At 48.6% G+C, this 14,704-nt stretch overlaps 1 protein-coding gene across 2 annotated transcripts in view; it reads right to left on the minus strand.

Annotated features, from left to right (window-relative positions):
- The window catches only part of ABTB3 (ankyrin repeat and BTB domain containing 3), a 305,101-nt gene that overhangs the window by 59,729 nt on the left and 230,668 nt on the right, over window positions 1–14,704 (minus strand). For both annotated transcript variants that reach the window (XM_058568493.1, XM_058568492.1), the window contains exon 4: window positions 13,042–13,194. In XM_058568493.1, the coding sequence (XP_058424476.1) occupies window positions 13,042–13,194 (153 nt within the window). The remainder of the gene's footprint in view (window positions 1–13,041; window positions 13,195–14,704) is intronic.

Genomic DNA, 14,704 nt, shown 5'->3' on the forward strand with positions numbered 1-14,704 from the left:
CAGCTCAACTCCTTACCTTCTTAAGATCAGGAAACTGGAGGCCTGAGAAAGGTTAACTGATTTGTAGGGGTCACAGATATATTTGGGAGCAGAATTCGTGTCTTCCTCTAAGGTCATTTAGCAGGTCTCTCTCTGGATACCTTTGGGTTCGGGTAGGGCAGTGATTCTCACCGGAGGTGATTCTGTCACCCAGGGGACATTTGGCAGTGTCTGGAGACAGCTTTGGTTGCACAACTAGGGAGGTGCTACTGGCGTCTGGTAGGTAGAGGCCGGGGATGCTGCTAAACATCCTACAATGCCCAGGACAGCCCTCACAACAAAGAATTATCCAGCCCAAAGTGTCAACAGTGCTGAGGTTGAGAAACGCTGCTGGCAGGTAATAAAATTTTTTTGCATCGTCTCATATATCAAGCACTTCCCATTTCCAGGATTCTGTAAGTGTGACAATAAAATGGTGCCTTCAGAAATGAATCGTGAAATGGCAAATCAGAGGATGACGGGCCTGACTTGGATAGCAGCCCCCGGATCCCCTCCTCAACACACTTTCCCAAGAAAGCCAAATGCCCTTTCATAGGCTTCAAGTCCCCCAGCCCAGGAGTTCTTCCTTTTCTTTTGGGTAGGAAAACGATGAATAAATTGAGACTGTTTTGTGCTGAAGTAAGTCACACCAAGATCTCCATGTACTTTCTAAGAAAAAAAAAATTATATCATTGCAGCAAATGGAACATGAATGGCTGCAAAGTTCCTAGGAGAAATCTTTGTCCAAAAATTGTGCCCACCTGCTGTTTAATGCTGCTACTAAAATACAGAAAAGAGCCAGCTCATTAAACTGCCTCAGATAAGGTAAAGAAAGTGTGACATCCTCCTCCCAGCCAATCTTTTCTGCCTTGTGAGAGATATCAAGGGGCTTGGAACATTTTTCCTCCTTAGAAGTAGATGTTAGTGGCAAAATACACTATGTTTGCTTCCCCCCCAAATAAAAATTCTGGGTTTGTTCAAATATGTGAAAAAAGATTTCTCTCGAAAGGGTTACAAACACCCAGGAGAATGAAACTAGTGTGCTCATATCTGAATGTGTTATATGTTATTTTCAGTAAAAAATCATGAAGCAGCATTACCTATCTCTTGCTTTGGCAACATGGCTTATTTTAAAAGAGGTGAAAATAAGGCCTACCCTTAGAGAAAGGAGTCACCCCTGATTTTGACAAGACCTTAATGTATCCCTTTTTGGCAGAGACTGGTTGTTGTCCTCCAGAGTCCTTTGTTTCCTTCATATATTGTTGTAGGACCTGAATTTTCAGCTGGGTACATGGCTGCCGAGATAAAGACTACATTTCCCAGGTTCCCTTGCAGTTAGATATAGCCACATGACTAAGTGCTGACCAATAAGAAGTGAGAGGAAGTGACACATGCAATCTCCGAGGCATGCCCCATCCTTCTACTTTCCCTCTTCCCACTAGATAGATGTAGTCCTGGTGAGTGGGGTCATGCAGAGGAAGGTATCACCTAAGGGAGGGCAGAGCAACAAGAGGGAAGGTGTCTGGGTCTCTGACCTGGAGTTGCCATAACAGCCCAGGACTGCTTATGCCTAGATTGTTACATGAGGGAGAATTTTAAACTCTTATCTTATCCAAACCACAGGTATCTTCATGTCTGTTACAGCTAATGAATCTACATCCTAGTTAATCCATTCCACAAATGGTTTTTAAATTCAATGTCAATTCAGTGAAGTACACAGGAAGCACTAAGTATACGCTGGCTATTGTGCTAGGTGCTGGAGATTCAAAGATGAAAGTATACACACCATCCTCCAAGGAATTCTAGAAAGAACTGACTGTCTTCTATACAACAATTTTCACAAATAAACACACCAATTCCTGAGGTGTAAGGGCAAAGTTCAACTGTTACAATTCCCAAATTCTCCTGAATTTGACATTTCTCATCCCTATGCATGCTTTGTACTTTTTATGTGTACTTAAGTATACTTTTATGAATTCTTAATAATACACAGACTGCTTTGCGTGTTGGTAAACTTTGCGTAAATCTTAGCATACTACACAAATCCTGCCTTGACTTGCTTTTTTTTTTTGCACAATATTGTTTCTGGGATTTAGCTATGCAATAACATGTAGATCTAGTTCATTTATTTTCATTGCTACTTGGTATTCCATTGAATGAACATATGATCACTTTTTCATCCATTCTCCTGTAGACAGACAACTTGTTTCTTTTCTTTTTCTTTGTTTTGCTATTATAAACACTGCATCTATGAACATCTTTGTACATGTCTCTTTATTTCCATATGGGAGAGTTTAGGGTATAGACCTGACAGTAGAATTATATGTTTTCAAGTTTACTTGAAAGTGGATTCAGAGTGCCCTACAGTGGTATTTAAGAGTTCTCACTATTCTATATCTTTGTTCAAATCTGATAGCATCAGACTTTAATTTTTTGCCGATCTGAGGGGTATGAAATGCATACCCGGGCGTGGTTTTGACTGCATTTCCAGGATTACTGGTGAGGTTGAGCCCTCTTCATACACCGCCTGGCCATTTGGTAGGATATGTCTACGTTAAGTCTTCACAGGGATCTCTGGCATTGGACAATGTTGACAACGCTAGATTGACATAGGAGGCTGCTGTGCATCCGAATTCCTAAGAGGAACTAAGGCTGGAGGCTGAGTCTTTCAAGACGTGGCCTCATTCAAAATTCCTAAGAGGAACTAAGGCTGGAGGCTGAGTCTTTCAAGACGTGGCCTCATTCAAAACTTACTTTCCATTTCCCAGTGTTGACTCTGTGATTGGAGCCACCTTTTTAATAGAGAGAACTTGGGCCTTGGAGTGAGACAACCCTGGTTTAAATCCAAGATGGGGCACGTTCTACATGTGACTACGGGCAGGTTCCCTAACCCCCCAGAGCCCCGGGTTTCTCAGGTGTGAAGAGGAAAATACAGCCTCTTCATAGGGCTGGGGGAGAACTGAATGGAACAGAGTGTGAGAAGCCCCCAGGACAGTGCTGGCCCACACAGGTTCTCCATTATTAGTTCCCTCTATCATCTTGTAAGATACAGGAGAGGGCATGAGCTGAAGCCCCATTTATGTCCTTCACCCTTTGCATGCCTCAGTTTCCCCCATAGGCAAAAGTGTCATTACCACTTGCACATTGAACATCAGACCACAAGACTGAATAACCTTCAGACCTAGAAAGGACTTTGGAGATCATCTAGTCTGGTGGTTCTTAACCTCTCGTAAGGTGATTTAACGAACAGATGAAAGGTGAGTTCACTTTGGAAAATGGCACATACACACAGAACGTTGTGATGACTACAAATGTTTTGAAGGATGGGACCCGCTCCTTCATTGTTGCCCTAAGCATCCCCGTCATGGTTTTGTACGAAGTACTCTCTACCAAGTATACAGCTTTGTAGTAAGTACTGGTTGCCTGAATAATTGCTAAGGGAAGATAATGTTCCTGTGTAACTAATATTTTAAACTCAAGTTAGGGAGGTTTGCTGGCAGATAAGTAAATGAGCGCCTTGGGCAGAAATGTAACAGACTCAAGAGTGAGCCAAAAAAAGAACAAAAAATTCCTGAAGCCAATCCCATACGGCAAACTACATACCCTCAGACTGCCAGCCTGGATGGGAAGCCCCGACTTGGAAGCGAGCCCCAAATGCCACTTCAGATGCAGTTCGGTGTTGCTGTGAGCATCAAATGTGCTTCTGTTTTGCTCTTAACACTTTGGAAGCTCAGAACAAATTCCGAGTGTTGGCAAACTGTCTGTTGCCTGCAATCTGGTTGCTGCCCACGCCAGGCTGTTGAAACCGCTGCTGTAGAGGGTGCTGATGGTTCGCTCACGGCCAAGCCTGGCGGCCTCCTTTGGTCTGCATCTTCCCCATCGCCATGTGGCCTTGGACTCTGGTGGCTCCTCTCCATCTTGGTACCCTTGGCGTCTGCTACCTCACTTTCTTCGGGCTTTTTTCTGACCTTGGACCACTCTTCCTTCATCTCATGCTGACCGCTCTTCACCAGTCCCTTCCCTGGGCAATCTCATCCACACCCATGGCTTCAATGCCAGCATCTACCCCAAAGGCTTCTTAAGTTAAGACCTCTCTTCTGAGTTCTACACCTGAATATCACCTGCCTACAATGTCTCCATGTGGAAGCCTTTTTGCCTCTGAATTAGGAAAAGTCTTAGTCTCTTCACTTATAGTATCACCAACACAAAGCCCTTTGCATTACCCATTCATTCAATGAATATTTATTGGGCCCCAACTATGTGCCAGGCTCTGTTGTAGGCCCTATGATCAAGGTAACTGATTTCTGCCCCAGCCCTAAAGAGAGAAGGAAGCCAACTGTCTGAGATAAAGTCTATGCTGTGACCCTTTCTTCTGGAATATTCTACGACCCCTATCCTCTGCTCACTTGGGACAAGGCCCTGCCAATCAGGGGCCATATCTGCTGTCTACATATGTCCTCCTTCCCCTCTGCTCTCTCCTTTCACTAGTGACCCTATTTCAGGTTGCAAATGCAGCTGGTGATGGACATTTGATTGCTCTGGACATGGTTCAGTACTCCAGCCAATGACGGCCTTCAAAATCTCACACTTCAGAGAAAACATAAAACTTGAGTCGCCCAGGGGAACTCTAGAGTCACTGGGGTGGGGACAGTGGCCCCCAAGCCAGTTATCCCCAGTTGATTCTCTTCCTGCACCCCAGGGACTGACTCACCAGCCGTGGCAGAAGGGCCAAGACATGCCAGACCTTAGCCTGGGCTACAAACCACATCCCCGATGGTGTGCCACCACATCTCTTCAAGATATTCATTTCCCTTCTCTCTCAGAGGAAATGAGGCTCTGGTTTTAGGCAACCAGGGGCTGACTTTCTTGGTCCAGAGAGGAGGAATAAGATAACAGCTGATATTTAGTGTGCATTTACTGTGACACAGTGTGCTACATGGTTTACATGCACATGGTGCTAAATGGTTTATATATATTATTCTACTTAATCATCCCCACAACCTTATGAGGTGGGCATATTAGTGTCCCCACTTTACAGGTACAGAAGCTGAGGCCCAGAGAGGTGAGTAACTTGCCTAAGGTCACACAGAGAGTAAGCAGTTGAGCTAGGATCTGAACCCAGGCAGTCAGGCTGCAAGGCCTGCCCTCCTAACCACTGTGCTCTGCTTCCTCTCTGATTAGACGATAGGGTGAGCACTTAATTCCCTGGCAACCTTCCTCCAATGGAGAAGCCCAACACAGACTCGCTTATTTCCATGGACAACCAACTGGGATGGCATCTCGCACTCAACATTTTCAAAACTGAACCCATTATTACTTCTCCCATATTGTCCTTGTCCTGTGTTTGTTAAAAGCATCCCTAGCTACACACTCTCCCAAGATAGAGACCTCAGAGTTAATTTCTAACATAAGAATTTGGTGGGGGGAATAGGATCACATGTACATACTACAAAATCCAACAATCAAGTAAATTTCCCTATCCTCTCTGTCCCCTAGTGTGATGGGTTGAATTCTATCCTCTAAAAAGATATGTTGAAGTCCTAAACCAACCCCCCCACCCCCGCCCGGTACCCGTGAATGTAACTTTATTTGGAAATAGGGTCTTTGCTGATGTAATCAAGTTAAGATGAGGTCATTAGGGTGGGTCCTAATCCAGTATGACTGGTGTCCTTATAGGAAGATGGAAATTTGGACAGAGACACAGAGAGAAGACGGCCATGTGAAGAAGGAGGCAGAGCCTGGAGTTATGTTGCCACAAGCCAAGGAAGACCTGGGGCTACCAGAAGCTGGAAGAGAAAAGGAAGGATCCTCCCCTTGAGGTTTCGGAGGGAGATACCCCTGCTGACACCTTGATTTTGGACTTTTAGCCTCCAGAGCTGTGAGTCAATAAATGCCTGTTGTTGTAAGCCATCCGGTCTGTGGTACTTTGTTATAGCAGCCACAGGAAACTGATACACCCAGTTTTCCAATTCCCCTCCTCGGATATAACTGGTTATCAGTTTCATATCTACCCTTCCAGGGACAGCCTAAGCATGGATCGCAAATATACATGTGTATATTCCACACAAGGGTGACACCTTATACACTATTCTGTGTGGTCTTTTCACTGGATAACACCCCAGGGCCATTTAAAAAAATTGTGGTGAAATATACATAACATAAAATTTACCGTTTTAACCACTTTTAAGTGTGCAGTTCTGTGGCATTAAGTACATTCACACCATTGTGCAACCATTACCACCATTCATCTCCAGGACTTTTCATTTTCCCAAACTGGAACTCTGTACCCATGAAACACTCACTCTGCATGGCCCTACCCTCACCCCCCAGCCCACCAGGGCCATTTCTAACACTTCTCACTCTCTTACCCCCTACATTCATCCCCAAGTCCTGCTGCGTCCCCCTTCGCTGTTTCTCTAGCATCCTTCCCCATATCTCCATCCTCCCTGCTTCTCCCTTAGTCCTGCCGTCAGCATCTCTCACCTGGATTCCTGCAGCAGTTTCTTAACTCCAGGCCCCTGCCCTTGCTCACCTCAGCCCATTTTCCGTGCCACCACCAGCCTCTCTTTCTAAAATACAAATCTGATGTCGCTTCCCTGTTTAACAATCTGCAACCGCTCCTACCTCCTGCAGGATATAGTCCAAATTCTTTGGCGTGGCATAGAAGACCCTCCATGGGCTGAATTTAACCAAGCTTTTGGCACTGTAGCCAATGCCTGGCACATAGGAGGCGCTCAGAGCAGTGCGGTTTGAACCCTACGCTCTTGGTTTGAATTCCTTATGTTTCCTCCAACACACGTTCCCACCTTGAGGCCTCTGCATATGTGCTCCCTTCTGTGTGGACTTATTTTTCTAATTCCCTTTCTCCCTTCCTCTCCTCTCTTCACCTTTTCTACTTGGTAAATCTGTTTCTTCTTCAGGATTCAGATAAAACAGTACCTCTTGCATTTCTAGCTCTCCCTGACTTAGATCTTTACTGCCTTATATTAGAGCATTTACCAGATTTTTCTGTAATTACTTCGACCTCTCTGCTCCCTCACCCCAGGCTAACTCATAGTAGGCCAACCACACAGTGGGTGCTTGGTATGAGCCTGCTGAGTGCAGGGCTGCCTCGGCAGCTCGGCTCCTGGAGCAGGCTCCGTGGCCTGTCCCTGACACTGCAGGGGAAGGACAGTTGAGCTCCAAAGCGACTCTCCTGGGATCAGCGAGAGGGCAGTTTCCTGTCTTCCAGGAGGCACTAATGCACTGCCATCAGCGCGGGCAGCGAGGATTTAATGTCTGCAGGAGGCGGAGAAGGGGCCGGCTTTCCGCGACTGCACTTCTATGCCAGCCCAGCTGGAGAGGCGGTGGGGAGCTGCAGGATTTGTCCTGAGCCGGGGAGGGACAAGGGCACTCAGGGGGAGAGGAGAGAGCAGTTCCCGGCTCTGTGAGAGGCCGGGGAGCCTTCCAGGGCCCACAGAGACGTGCGCCAGGCCCAGGTGCTCAGCCTCTGCAGGTGACCTTCTGAGAGAGAGAAGGGAGGAGGCCCCAGGTCTGAGCTCAGGGGTCGATGTGGACACGACCGAGGGAAATGGCTGGCATGGATGTGGCTCCAGATCCCCCACTGCCAGTTGTCTGCAGAAGCCTCGGGCCAGGACAGCAAGCAGGAGTGTGACACTGTCCCTTCTCCTCCGAGGCCTGGAGATGCTCTCTGAACACCCCGTCAACGTGTCCCTCCCTTCTCAATTCCTCTCTACCCCACACTCTGTTTTACTTTCTTTACAGTACTCAGACTCTGTGAAATCATCTTGCTCATCTGTTCACTATTGTTTATGGTCCGTGTCTCCCCAGCAGCATGTAAGTCCTGGGGACTCTGTCCCCTCTGAGCCCAGAACAAGACCTGGCACCATACGGATGGGTGAACGGATGGACGGAGAGCCTCTCATCTCCTGACACCAAGGGCTGGAATTCCCTTCAGCCGGGGGACGCTTTTCTTAAAGGCCACAGATGTTTATAGGAACAAGGGCCAGCAGCTCCAGCGGCATGGGGTCTGTCTCCCATGTGACTCGGGGGCTGCCAGAGGCTGTGGCCTCTGGGCAGCAGCTGGGTCTTCCCTGACTTGGTATCCCTGGGCCCCCCACAGGGCCTCGCGGGCCATCAGCAGTCCATACGTGTTTGGTAAATGAACTCCAACTTCCAGCTGTCATTATGGGGCTGTGTTAGAGGCACCAGCATTTCAGTTCACATGCTGTTGTGGTACAGCCTTCACCTCAGAACCCAGATGGACCCACACTGGACAAATAACAAAAGCTGTTCACCTCGAAAGGTGCCCAGGAGACATGGCAAGGGTTAAAAGAAGCAGAGCAAACAGTGGTGCAACTGGTTAAATTCACATGTGACTCCCTACTGAGGTTCCCCACTCCATGAAGCAGCTGTCACCCCCTCCGAGATGGGCGAGGTGACTTGCCCAAGGTCACCGTCTAGAAAGCAGCAGACTCAGATGGGAGCGTCTAGTGTGGGGTCTGGCACTTAGTGGGTGCTCCATAAATATGATGAAAGAGCGAAGAAAAGAATGTAATGACCTAGGTGTCCCGAGTCTCAGCCTGACACTCTGCACCTCACCACCCCCAAACCAATCCATTCTAGGACAGCTCAAAATCTGGTTTGAATTTGAGAAACACTTAAGACTAACCATTTCCTGGAGCAAGCTCATGGTTCTAATAACCCCCAAATCCTGTTGTTAGGCGCTATTCATCAGCTAAGAGAGAATTTGAGAACATATCTTACTACCTTTATTTTAACACAGCCTCACTCCAGAGCAGAAAAACTTCCTCTTACAAATACGGGAAAAACAACAGTATTTACTCTTTGTGTTTCTGAAATGCTTCAAAACCAATTATTAATAAGGAAATGTACAAACCCTGCCAGGATATATTATTTTTGCCTTCCTTTATACTGTCCCTCTCCCCCACCTCCCAAAAGACAGGAAAAAGAAAAAAAAAGGCCAAATTTCCCAGGTTTAGATTATCTGTTACTTTAACTAAGGAAGAATGAATGGGTCACCTCTGTCAGCTTACAAACTGCAGCTGCATCAAATGGTGTTCCTTTTGAATAAACCCGATCACCATGGTGAGGATTTATAGTAGCCGAATAAAGACAAAAGCAGAGCCCGGGCAGCTTTGACCAAGGTCACTCTGAAAATCAATGGCAGCACTAGCGGCAGGCCCGGGAATCCTTGACTCTGGTTGCTCTGCTCAGGCTGGTGTCCAGGCTGCCTCCCACCAGGAAACCTCGGCCAGCTGGTAGGTAATTACATGTGCTAATAGTCACTGACACTCTAGCCACCAAGACCATATCCCAAGTTCCTGCATTTGTCAGAATGCCAAACTGTCCCCACTTCTCTAGGGCTGTTTATTTAGAGAGGGCAGCTCAGCTCGGACTGACTCAGAACTAGGAGCCTGGCCGGCAATGCAGAAGATGAATGTCTGCACAGGTAGAAAGACAAGGAGACTATTTTTACCTCCACTCACCAAGTCCTCCATTCTAGACCTCATCTGCCTCACAGTAGCTGTGTGACCTTGGACCAGTTCCAGAACCTCAATGAGCCTCAGCCTTCCTCTCTGTAAAATGGGATAAAAAAGTCAGCCTTGCATAATTGTTGGGGACGGCACACCACAAAGACTGTTGGTGCAGGTGCAGAGTAGGTGTCCAATATCTATTTGTTGGCTATCTGAATGAACAAGACTTCCTTGATGCTGTTACTTGCAAATTGGAGATAGTAATCCCTACTTCACGTCACATTAAATGAAATTGGAAAATATATGTATAGATGTATATGTTGCCTAGACTGAAAAAAAGGTAATCTTTTTTCAAAAAAACTGGTTCATGGGGCTGGCCCAGTGGCGTAATGGTTAAGTTCATGTGTTCTGCTTCAGTGGCCCAGGGTTCGCAGGTTTGGATCCCAGGCACGGACCTATGCACTGTTCATCAAGCCAGGCCGTGATGCCCTCCCACATATAAAGTAGAGGAAGATGGACATGGATGTCAGCCTAGGGCCAGTCTTCCTCAGCAAAAAAGAGGAGGATTGGCAATGGATGTTAGCTCAGGGCTAATTTTCCTCACCAAAAAAAAAAAAAAAAACCCCGAAAAACTGGTTCATCCTTTCATGTACTGAATTTAGTCTAGTTAATGGAACTTGTAAGTCTTATGCTTATTATTTAGGAAAGCTAATGAAATACTACAATTTAGTTTTCTCTTTGAAAATGATTTCCAAACTTGATGAAAATTTTGCTGGAACAATCAATTAGTGTGTTTTTGACACACAAATCATCATTCTGGAGACAAATGAGTCAAGAATTGAGAGATAAAGGACTGAAAATAGCCTAGAGACTCAAATGGAACTGGCTTCTTCTGTTTTTCTGCTCTGAACCGTCATTGTGGCCGTCAGGACATCACAGGCACATCCCGAATGCCAGGGCTGAGGCCTCACGCCGGACGGACGCTGAAATTGAACTTCCTTGGTGTGACTGTCACACAGTGACACACCACACAAGTGGTGTGAATGACACACACTTGTCACCAGACCATGCAGTAAACGCTTCGTGCTGGAAGAGGGGCATAGAGATGGACAGCGGTCCTTGAGGCTCATGTTCAGTCTATGGAATCACGATAAGAAATAGAAGCGTCTGGAAGACAGTTATGAGCATCCTCCAAGAGCGCTGAGTCTAGGTCTTGGGTTGGGGACCAGAAAAACTGGTTATATCTCTGAGTGTCTGGGTTTGATACCTGGCTCTCAACTCTCACTTAATATCTGTGTGATGTTGTGAGAGTAACCTAGTCTTGCTGGGCCTTGATTTCTTCCTCTGTAAAATGGCACGGTGCCACTTTCCTGGATAACAACAGTGTTTGTTTGGAGGCTCACATGAGAAAGTGTTAAAAGCCGTTAAGAATTATCAAGCAATACCTGGGGATGAGCCTCCATTACCATTTCAGGAATAGGAGAGACCTGGGGCGATGCTAGCTAATAACAACAATGTCGTGAGCACTTCCTTCCTTTCCGGCATTGTCATGACCCTACTGTGGGCTTGCACCAACCTCTGAGGGGGGCTGCTACTATTATGTTCATTTTACGGGTGGGAAAACTAAGGTCCAGAGAGGTTAGCTAGCTTGCCCAAGGTTGCACAACCTTAACTGTGGTGGTGGGATTTGGCCCAGGCTCCTAACCTTTACGCTGTGGGGTCTCCTGAGAGCATGACAAACAAGGAGTGCTTTGTCAACAAGAGGTAAGGAAGCATCTTACTTTCCCTGGCACCAGCAGCCTCAAGCTTCCTGCACTGAGGAGAGCTGGAGTCTCAAGGTCATCCCAGGGTGGAGCTGGGGACAGTGAGCAGGGGTGGTGGCAGCGAGCCTACAGGTAGGGGGCCACACCAGGAAACAGTAAGCAGGAGGGTCTGGTGGGCAGAGGATGGGCTTCAGAGTACGAGCCACAAGGATCTCACTGCTGGCACCTCAACCTGCAAGCTGTCCACCACCAGCTTCCTAATCTGTAAAATGGGAAGATTATGCTAACCTCAGGAGGCTGCTTCAGAGATTAAAGTAAATCTCTTGTTGCAATTGATAACTGGCACATAGTAGGTGCTCAATAAATGGCTGCTCCCTAGCCTCTCCCTGAGACCTGCTGTTACTCTAGGTGACAAGGAGTAAGGGATGGTGGCACAGCCAGAAACTGCCTAGAGAGAAACCTGAGGATAGTACAACTCAATGGTTAGACCTATGGGCCTGGGGGTCTGGGCTGCCTGAATTCATACCCTGGCTCCACCACTTACCAGTCCCATGATCTTGGGCATGTTACTTAACCTATCTGTGCTTCAGTTTCCTTATCTGTAAAGTGGGCATAATAACAGTACCCACTTCATAGGGTTTGGGGAATATCAGATATTAATTAATCTGTGTAAAGCACTTAGAACAGTGCCCAGCATATGGTAAGCACTCAATAAATGCGAGCAATGATGACTTCGATCAGCCCCCTGCATGTTCTTGGGCTGAGGGGCAATTCCAGGCCTTCAGTGGGCTCTGTTTATACTGCAAACCCTCCATTTCCCTGCAGACTCCCAATCAGATCCTGGAAGGGTGGAAATCTCTGCACCCTGGCCACATGATTGTACTAGATGAACTTTAGAGGAAGGACAGTTTCTCATTAGGTGGGCAGTGGGGATTTGGAAAGGGTGACAATGACCATCCGGAAAACATCGCAGGGAGTCAGGGAGGTGCGCGCACGCGCACGCGCACACACACAGACACACGCATCCCTCTGAGTTTCTGTGCTTTTTGCATTTAGAGCCAGTTTTTGAACTCAGCTGAGTGAGTTGTTTTATTTCTTTCGCTTTGGATAAAAATGAGCCCCTTGCATGGGGGTCCTGAACGGCCCATGATAATTCCCACCCTGATGGAGGAGAGACCTGGACACAGGTGTGAGGAATTGAGAGCGCGTCACTCCATCCCCATGCATGTGAAAATGCAGAGGGGCGCTCTTACCCAGCTAGAAATTTTACTCTGCAAAGTTTTGTTAGAAAACCACAGGAAGACCACAATTTACTTCTTGTGGAAAGAGGGAGAGAGGGGGAGACAGAGGAAGAGAGAGCGCGTGTGTGGGAGACAGAGAGAGAGAGAGAGAGAGAGAGAGAGAGAGAGAGAGAGAGAGAATATTAACAGAAAGAATATGAGTAGAAACAAGGCACACGGATGTCTTGTAATCAGAGTCGGAGCATTCCCACTCGCTCCTGCCCTCCATCCCTGGAACTCGAGGGCCCTGCTTAGTGTTAAGCCCGCGTGCGTCTTGAAACCAGCGGAGCCCCAAGCTCGGTGACGGCAACGTGCGCTCGGCGCGTCCGGGCGGGACTCGGCTCGGAGGGGTGGATGCGACCGGCCCGGAGCCCGCGGACTGCCGGCGGCCGGCCGTCCCTCCCCGGCGCGGGCTGGGGCTGTGCCGGGAAGGGCGCCCCTCCTGCGCCCGGCCCGCCCCCCAGCCCGGCCCGCCGGCCCTACCTGAGCTGGCGCGGCTCGCAGTCCACGCCGGGCAGCAGCAGCCGGGCCGCCTGGCGGACGTCGTCGCTGTCCATGGAGAAGCTGCGGCGGTGGCCGGCGTGCGCCACGGCCACCCGGATCCACTCCATCAGCGGCGGCAGCACGAGGAAGGGCCTGCAGCGGGGAGACGCGGAGACGCGTTAGGGCGCCCGGCGCGGGGGCTGCGGCTCGGCCCCACCCCCTGCTCGTCGCCGATCCCCCCCCTCCCTACCCGCACCCCGCTTTCCCTGGAGACCCTGCCTCTGAATCCCGGAGTGGTGGGACAGCCTTTGCAGACATCCCGAGCGCACCGGGGACCTCGGGGCGGGCTCTCCCGAGTCTTTGGGCCTCAGTTTCCTCATCTGTAAAACGGGGTAGTGAGTGTCACTGTGAACGGATACGTTGTGACTGTTCTGCTAGTATTCTCTCCCTCAGAGATCATGTGGACAGGAACGAGATGACTCACTTAAAGCGCCAAGCACACAGTCTGGTGCTGAGTAGAAACTTCCCCCAAACGCCTTGGGTTATTAGTATTTGGGGCTCTCCACGCTGGGCCCACTCCTGGGGTGCCCTCCAAGTCCCCCTCCCCATCCCCAGCCTGCTCCCTGTCATCCTTCTGGAGCTCTTCCAGGCCTCAGCTCTGCCCAAGCACCCTGCTGCCAACAGGCATTTGCACCTGGAAAAGGCGCGGAGAGAGAGAGCCAAGTCAACAGGCGGCCTTCCCGGAGAGCCAGGCCTGCAGCAGCCCAATCACAGCCAGCAAAGTGGGGTCCCTGGCGCCTTGGCCACAGCCCCCAAAATCGGGGGGCCTCAGGCTCCCCACATGCTAATGAGATCACAGCACGGGTCCAGCTTGTTGCAAGAATTAACTGAGACAATGCCTATGGCTGACCTATTACTTTCTAAGTATAATACATTTGTGCCATCTTCCTGTTTCTTCCAGTGATAATGATAAACTCTGTCCTCACATTAGGATTATGGGAGGAGGGGAGGAGCTTTTGAAATATATTGATACCAGAGTCCTATCCCAGGAATTCTGATTTAATTCGTCTAGAGTGGGGCTGAACATTGGTGGCTTTTAACACCTCCCCCATGTGAACTTAATGTGCGTCAGAATTATCTGGAGGGCTTGCTAAAATACAGATTGCTGGGCCCCACCCCCAAGGTGTCTGATTCAGTAGATCAGGGGAGGCGGCCAATAATTTGCATTTCTAATGAGTTCCTGGCTGCTGCTGCTGCTGCTGGGCTGGGGGCCACACTCAGAGAACTTCTGCTCTGAAGTATTATTAGAGGGCCAAGGGCCCGGGAATTACCCAAGCGTTTGTGTGTGTGTGTGTGTGTGTGTGTGTGTGTGTGTGTGTGTGTGTGTGTGTGTGTGTGTAAATGCAGATTCCCCGGCCTTATCTCCAGAGATGCTGATTGCATAGGGTACGTGGATATAACTTTAATAAGCAGCTCCTATGATTCCGATTTAGACAGATCAAGGACCACACTTTGAGAAACATACTGTGTCGCTCAAAAAGGTGTCCTACCATTCAGCAGGGCCAGCGACTAGGATGAGGCAAGTGGGGCACCTAGGTTAAAAAATTTAAGGAGGCCAGGTCATGCAGATGTGTTCTAGGCGCCTCTCTTGCCTCACCCTAGC

The sequence above is a fragment of the Diceros bicornis genome, chromosome 25 (assembly GCF_020826845.1).
Source record: "Diceros bicornis minor isolate mBicDic1 chromosome 25, mDicBic1.mat.cur, whole genome shotgun sequence".
In the NCBI taxonomy this organism is placed as follows: Eukaryota; Metazoa; Chordata; class Mammalia; order Perissodactyla; family Rhinocerotidae; genus Diceros; species Diceros bicornis.